At 50.3% G+C, this 7,500-nt stretch overlaps 1 protein-coding gene across 3 annotated transcripts in view; it reads left to right on the forward strand.

The window, feature by feature from the left end:
- Positions 1-7,500, forward strand: part of cep85 (centrosomal protein 85) — a 20,786-nt gene that overhangs the window by 1,608 nt on the left and 11,678 nt on the right. The window contains exons 2-5 of one of the 3 annotated variants that reach the window (XM_061220091.1): positions 417-477; positions 1,258-1,377; positions 4,801-5,363; positions 6,363-6,493. In XM_061220091.1, coding sequence (XP_061076075.1) covers positions 417-477; positions 1,258-1,377; positions 4,801-5,363; positions 6,363-6,493 — 875 coding nt within the window. The remainder of the gene's footprint in view (positions 1-416; positions 478-1,257; positions 1,378-4,800; positions 5,364-6,362; positions 6,494-7,500) is intronic. The other 2 variants (XM_061220100.1, XM_061220109.1) reach the window with 2 other exon arrangements.

A 7,500-nucleotide genomic window follows, 5' to 3' on the forward strand; every position in this document is an offset into this window, starting at 1 on the left:
GATTGGCCGGTGTTGAGTGAACCGGCTTCAGTCCTGCTGCAGATGGACAGGCCCTGCGCGAGCGGCTCTTACATAACTGGTCCCAGCTGCAGGGGATGTTCATGACGTTTATTACTTACACCAATAAACAGTATTGAGCTTGTTTTATACCTTGCAGCAGTCCACTTCACACACAAGAAATGTGTTTTTTGGGAAAAAAGAATCAGAATTGATTTGGTTTCATGTAAATGTACAGAAACCTCTATAGCTTTAATTTCTGAAACTTTCTTTATTTCCTACACAAACCTGGGAAAATCATAACTGTGCCAATGATGCCTTTCACAACAATGGTGACTTGCTGAATGAGATGGCATGACCCCATCATGAATTCAGTGAGTGAGTGAGTGAGTGAATCTGCCTCCCGCTGGGTTCTGCAGGGTGATATGACTGCCTCTCAGGGACCCCAGGACTGGAGCTCCCAACAGACCAATCTCTCCGGTAAGACCCCCAATACATTACACCAATGTACTCCAGGGTACTGGGGCTGTGCATGTGCGTGTATAACGTGTGAGTGTGTGTGAGTGTGTGTGAGTGTGTGTGAGTGTGTGTGAGTGTGTGTGAGTGTGTGTGAGTGTGTGTGAGTGTGTGTGAGTGTGTGTGAGTGTGTGTGTGTGAGTGTGTGTGAGTGTGTGTGAGTGTGTGTGAGTGTGTGTGTGTGTGTGTGAGTGTGTGTGAGTGTGTGTGAGTGTGTGTGAGTGTGTGTGAGTGTGTGTGAGTGTGTGTGAGTGTGTGAAATGGTGTGAGTGTGAGAGTGTGAGAGTGTGAGAGTGTGAGAGTGTGAGAGTGTGAGAGTGTGTGAGTGTGTGAGTGTGTGAGTGCGTGAGTGTGAGTGTGTGTGAAATGGTGTGAGTGTGTGAGTGTGTGAGTGTGTGAGTGTGTGAGTGAGTGTGTGAGTGAGTGAGTGAGTGAGTGAGTGAGTGAGTGAGAGAGTGAGTGAGAGAGTGAGTGAGAGAGTGAGTGAGAGAGTGAGTGAGAGAGTGAGTGAGAGAGTGTGTGAGAGAGTGTGTGAGAGAGTGTGTGAGAGAGTGTGTGAGAGAGTGTGAGTGAGTGAGTGAGTGAGTGAGTGAGTGAGTGAGTGAGTGAGTGAGTGAGTGAGTGAGTGAGTGAGTGAGTGAGTGAGTGAGTGAGTGAGTGAGTGTGTGAGTGTGTGTGTGTGAGTGAGTGTGAGTGAGTGTGAGTGAGTGTGTGAGTGAGTGAAATGGTGTGGTGTGCTCTCAGGGCTGGTCTGGCAGACTCCTGCTCTCTCAGAGAAGTTTCAGAGCCGCTTCGGCCGACGGGCAGACAGCGCTGACCCTGGACTCAGCTCCGCCCACTCCGACAGCACCGAGGGTAACAATGGTGTGTGTGAGAGTGTGTGTGAGAGTGTGTGTGAGAGTGTGTGTGAGAGTGTGTGTGAGAGTGTGTGTGAGAGTGTGAGTGTGAGCACGCATGAAGTAGCTGGTTGGGTTGATGCAGGGTTAGGGTTGTGTGTGAGTAGCTGGTTGGGTTGATGCAGGGTTAGGGTTGTGTGTGAGTCGCTGGTTGGGTTGATGCAGGGTTAGGGTTGTGTGTGAGTCGCTGGTTAGGTTGATGCAGGGTTAGGGTTGTGTGTGAGTCGCTGGTTGGGTTGATGCAGGGTTAGGGTTGTGTGTGAGTCGCTGGTTGGGTTGATGCAGGGTTAGGGTTGTGTGTGAATATCTGGTTGGGTTGATGCAGGGTTAGGGTTGTGTGTGAATATCTGGTTGGGTTGATGCAGGGTTAGGGTTGTGTGTGAGTCGCTGGTTGGGTTGATGCAGGGTTAGGGTTAGGGTTGTGTGTGAGTCGCTGGTTGGGTTGATGCAGGGTTAGGGTTGTGTGTGAATATCTGGTTGGGTTGATGCAGGGTTAGGGTTGTGTGTGAATATCTGGTTGGGTTGATGCAGGGTTAGGGTTAGGGTTGTGTGTGAGTCGCTGGTTGGGTTGATGCAGGGTTAGGGTTAGGGTTGTGTGTGAGTCGCTGGTTGGGTTGATGCAGGGTTAGGGTTGTGTGTGAGTCGCTGGTTGGGTTGATGCAGGGTTAGGGTTGTGTGTGAGTCGCTGGTTGGGTTGATGCAGGGTTAGGGTTGTGTGTGAGTCGCTGGTTGGGTTGATGCAGGGTTAGGGTTAGGGTTGTGTGTGAGTCGCTGGTTGGGTTGATGCAGGGTTAGGGTTAGGGTTGTGTGTGAATATCTGGTTGGGTTGATGCAGGGTTAGGGTTAGGGTTGTGTGTGAGTCGCTGGTTGGGTTGATGCAGGGTTAGGGTTAGGGTTGTGTGTGAATATCTGGTTGGGTTGATGCAGGGTTAGGGTTGTGTGTGAATATCTGGTTGGGTTGATGCAGGGTTAGGGTTGTGTGTGAATATCTGGTTGGGTTGATGCAGGGTTAGGGTTAGGGTTGTGTGTGAATATCTGGTTGGGTTGATGCAGGGTTAGGGTTGTGTGTGAGTCGCTGGTTGGGTTGATGCAGGGTTAGGGTTGTGTGTGAGTCGCTGGTTGGGTTGATGCAGGGTTAGGGTTGTGTGTGAGTCGCTGGTTGGGTTGATGCAGGGTTAGGGTCGCTGGTTGGGTTGATGCAGGGTTAGGGTTGTGTGTGAGTCGCTGGTTGGGTTGATGCAGGGTTAGGGTTGTGTGAGTCGCTGGTTGGGTTGATGCAGGGTTAGGGTTGTGTGTGAGTCGCTGGTTGGGTTGATGCAGGGTTAGGGTTGTGTGTGAGTCGCTGGTTGGGTTGATGCAGGGTTAGGGTTGTGTGTGAGTCGCTGGTTGGGTTGATGCAGGGTTAGGGTTGTGTGTGAGTCGCTGGTTGGGTTGATGCAGGGTTAGGGTTGTGTGTGAGTCGCTGGTTGGGTTGATGCAGGGTTAGGGTTGTGTGTGAATATCTGGTTGGGTTGATGCAGGGTTAGGGTTGTGTGTGAATATCTGGTTGGGTTGATGCAGGGTTAGGGTTGTGTGTGAATATCTGGTTGGGTTGATGCAGGGTTAGGGTTAGGGTTGTGTGTGAGTCGCTGGTTGGGTTGATGCAGGGGTAGGGTTGTGTGTGAATATCTGGTTGGGTTGATGCAGGGTTAGGGTTGTGTGTGAATATCTGGTTGGGTTGATGCAGGGTTAGGGTTGTGTGTGAGTCGCTGGTTGGGTTGATGCAGGGTTAGGGTTAGGGTTGTGTGTGAGTCGCTGGTTGGGTTGATGCAGGGTTAGGGTTGTGTGTGAATATCTGGTTGGGTTGATGCAGGGTTAGGGTTGTGTGTGAATATCTGGTTGGGTTGATGCAGGGTTAGGGTTGTGTGTGAATATCTGGTTGGGTTGATGCAGGGTTAGGGTTGTGTGTGAATATCTGGTTGGGTTGATGCAGGGTTAGGGTTGTGTGTGAGTCGCTGGTTGGGTTGATGCAGGGTTAGGGTTGTGTGTGAATATCTGGTTGGGTTGATGCTGGGTTAGGGTTGTGTGTGAGTCGCTGGTCAGGCTGTGTTCTGACTCCAGCAGTTCTGACTCGCTGGTGCTTGTGGAATTCCTCACAACAGTGCAGGTGCCGTTCACACACTTTGTGAAAACACGTTTGTGTAAACGTGTTTGTGTAAACGTGTTTGTGTGCCTGCTTTATAGTGTAGTCTAGTTTACTTCATAGTGAAACATTTAAATCCATTATTGGCCATTATTTAAACATTCAGGAAATTACATAATTTTGTCATAAAAAACCCCATTTTGAGGTGTATCTACCAGAGTGTTCAGAGAGAGACGGGGATGTGCTTCAACCTGCCTGATGCACATGAGACTCATTTGTTTGAGCGGAATTATTATTATTGTCAAACTTGGACATGCTTCACTCAGAATGTCATTCCGCAAATATGTTTTCTAAAATGTTTGTGACATGAACACTCGGCTAGCTAAGCAGTTTGCGGTTTGTTCCTTTTCTACAAAGACTCCGATCTTTGAATCTAGGCAGTAGGCTATGATACAGTAGCATGGTCATTGGCCTAAATTCACATGCAGACCATTTGTTTTATCGAATATAGTAGTTGCATAAATACTAAGCAGTTTGCTGATATGGGTGTGAATGTAGTGAATATATTTGTATCAGGTCAGAACTAATGTTGCAAATTAGATTGCTGATATGCATTGTGCTGTCTGTACTAGCATCAGTGGTGCATGTTAGCATTAGCAGTGCATTGGTGCATGTTAGCATTAGCAGTGTATTGGTGCATGTTAGCATTAGCAGTGCATTGGTGCATGTTAGCATTAGCAGTGCATTGGTGCATGTTAGCATTAGCAGTGCATTGGTGCATGTTAGCATTAGCAGTGCATGTTAGCATTAGCAGTGCAGTGGTGCATGTTAGCATCAGCAGTGCAGTGGTGTTTGTTAGCATTAGCGGTGCAGTGGAGGTTAGCAGCATTCCCAGTGCATTAATAACTATTCAGTAGTTGATTTTATTGATTTGTTTGAAGCTGTTTTTAGGTGGGAGTTCAGACCTGTGGTAGAGGGGGATCGGGGCTTCAGGGGGTAGATGCCACAATAAGTGCATGTACATCAAGGCGCATGGTAACCTGAGAGTTGTTATAAATAGCACTAACCTTTCCGTGTGTGTGTGTGTGGAGGAGGCGGTGTTGAATCTGTGTGTGTGTGTGTGTGTGTGTGTGTGGAGGAGGCGGTGTTGAATCTGTGTGTGTGTGTGTGTGTGTGTGTGGAGGAGGCGGTGGTGTTGAATCTGTGTGTGTGTGTGTTGTACTACAGTAGTGTGTATAAAGCTGCCCCCCCCCCTTGTATCTTTTGTAGATTTTTGCTGTGCCAGTGGCAGCCCCTCCTTCCAGCCAATCCGCAGCCAGATCTGCATCCCCACCGCCCATGTGATGCCCTCCACTTCAGGCCCCGCCCCTGGCCGCCCCCCCCCGCGGCCCACAGATGAGCCCCCGCCCCCGGCCCTGCCCAAATCGGCCTCCTCCCCCTGTCTGGAGGCTGAGGGGCGCGGCGACTGCCTGAGCCGCTACCGCTGCCTGGTGAACGGCCTGGACCACTCCCTGCTGCCCCCTGCTGACGGGCTGGGGTTCCACACCCCTGCTGTGGAGCCCACGCTCAACCAGTCCGGCCTGCTGCGCTCCTTCTGTCCCGAGCCCCGCGCCCCGCTGCAGCTCGGCCTGTCCGTCACAGAGCCCGGGCCCGCCTACAAGCCCCTCCCCGAGGCCGACTCGTTTGGCCATCGGCTAGCCCCGCCCCCTCACGCACAGGCCCCGCCCCCTCACGCCCCGGCCACGCCCCCTCCCTCCTGGCAGGGCGGCTCTGGGATGGACCCCCGCTGGCAGCAGCTGGAGAAGCTCCGTCTGCAGGTGGAACAGATGCAGGTGAGAGCTGGGACTACATCACCCAGCATCCTCCCTGTGTGCTGCTTTGTGCCCTGCTTTCAAGTGCTGTCCGATTTACGGCCAAGATGCGCTTCCCATCGGAAAGGCCCATGTGAACACCTTATGTCACATGATCAAGTTGGGGAAGTCAGTTGTGACGTACTCACTCTTGCCAACATGGTTGAACAAAGTAATCTGTGAACCGTAAGAAATGTTATAAAATAAAGCCACAGCTACACATTTAAAACCCTCATACATTCTGTGATAACTGTCATACTGCATGTCGTAGAATGTTAACAGTCTGTCAGGAACTAATATGCAGCCACACAATTTCATTTATCTGACCATAAAGCATGTGAACGTATTGGATGGCCCAGTGACTCAAGAGAACTTGAAGACATTGCTTGAAGCAGGGTTTGTGTTGTGTTGCTGTGACTACATTACCCAGCATCCTCCCTGTGCACTGCTTTGTGAGCTTATGCTGCGTTCCATTTACCTCGGAAGTCGGAAGTCGGAGCTGGGAATGACGGCACACCCGAGTTGACCGCATTCCAGTAAACAACTCGGATAACCAAGATGGACGCCTCCAGTGCTATTGTTGCTATCGTTGTAGCCATTGTTAGCAATACCAGTTGAAAACACCACATTACACGGTATTCTATACATACAAACACCGTAGTAACATGTCCACAGGTAGACGTTGGACAGTACTACGTATACCACTTATTTAATTACACAAAAACGAAACAGAAGCGTACATTACGAGAGATTTTATTAACCGTTGATGCACGGAGCAGCCATCTTGGATTTCTAACTCGGGGTTACTCAGTTCTTCCGACTTTCCCAGTTGGAAATCCCACCTCAGGGGGCGTTCCAGTTGAAATGTCCGACTGGGAACTCGGAAATTCCGACTTCCCAGTACAAATGGAACGCAGCATTAGTACTGTATTAGAGCAGCTTGCAGTGGACTGCATTACCCAGCATGCTCTCTGTGTGCAGCTGCTGTCTGCAGGCTCTGGGCAGTACTCTTCTCTGTACCCGCCCACTCTTCCCCCAGAGGCCGGAGCCTGGGACGCTGTGGTGAAGGCCAGTGGGGGCCTGCTGAAGGAGAAGGAGCTCGTGATTGACAGGTATGAGGACTGTCCCTTAAACCCATGACGCGCAGTAGTGATGCGTGTGTATGTTAGGGTGATGTTGGGGTGTTGTGTATGTTGGGGTGATGCGAATGCCACGTAATGTAATGTATGTGAACATATGCGCAGTGGTGATGCGTGTGTATGTGAACGTATGCCCAGTGGTGATGCGTGTGTATGTGAACGTATGCCCAGTGGTGATGCGTGTGTATGCGCAGTGGTGATGCGTGTGTATGCGCAGTGGTGATGCGTGTGTATGCGCAGTGGTGATGCGTGTGTATGCGCAGTGGTGATGCGTGTGTATGCGCAGTGGTGATGCGTGTGTATGTGAACGTATGCGCAGTGGTGATGCGTGTGTATGCGCAGTGGTGATGCGTGTGTATGTGAACGTATGCATTACATTACATTACATTATTGGCATTTGGCAGACGCTCTTATCCAGAGCGACGTACAACAAAGTGCATACCCATAACCAGGGATAAGTTCGCTGAAAGACCCTAGAGGTAAGTACAATTTCAACTGCTACCTGTACAACAAAGATAAGGACAAGGGCCATTTTTTTTTTTTTTTTTAAACAAACAAACAAACAGAGCAAAAGTTACCAAAGTTAACTATCCAAACACTGCTTACCTAGCCAACTAAAAATACCGATACACAAAGCAAGTCACAGAGACAACAATTAAGGTTCACAGGGAGGTAGGGAGGGATGGGGAGAGGTGCTGCTTGAAGAGGTGTGTCTTCAGCTTGCGCTTGAGGGTGGGGAGAGATTCTATAGTTCTGACCTCAACGGGGAGTTCGTTCCACCACCGTGGAGCCAGAACAGACAGTAGTCGTGAGCGTGAGGTGGAGGTTCTGAGAGGGGGAGGTGCCAAGCGGCCTGTGGAGGCTGAACGAAGAGGTCTGGCAGGGGTGTAGGGTCTGATGATTTTTTGCAGATAAGCTGGGGAAGACCCTTTCACTGCTTGGAAGGCTAGCACCAATGTTTTGAATTTGATGCGAGCCAT

This window comes from Conger conger, chromosome 1, assembly GCF_963514075.1.
Source record: "Conger conger chromosome 1, fConCon1.1, whole genome shotgun sequence".
Taxonomy (NCBI): domain Eukaryota; kingdom Metazoa; phylum Chordata; class Actinopteri; order Anguilliformes; family Congridae; genus Conger; species Conger conger.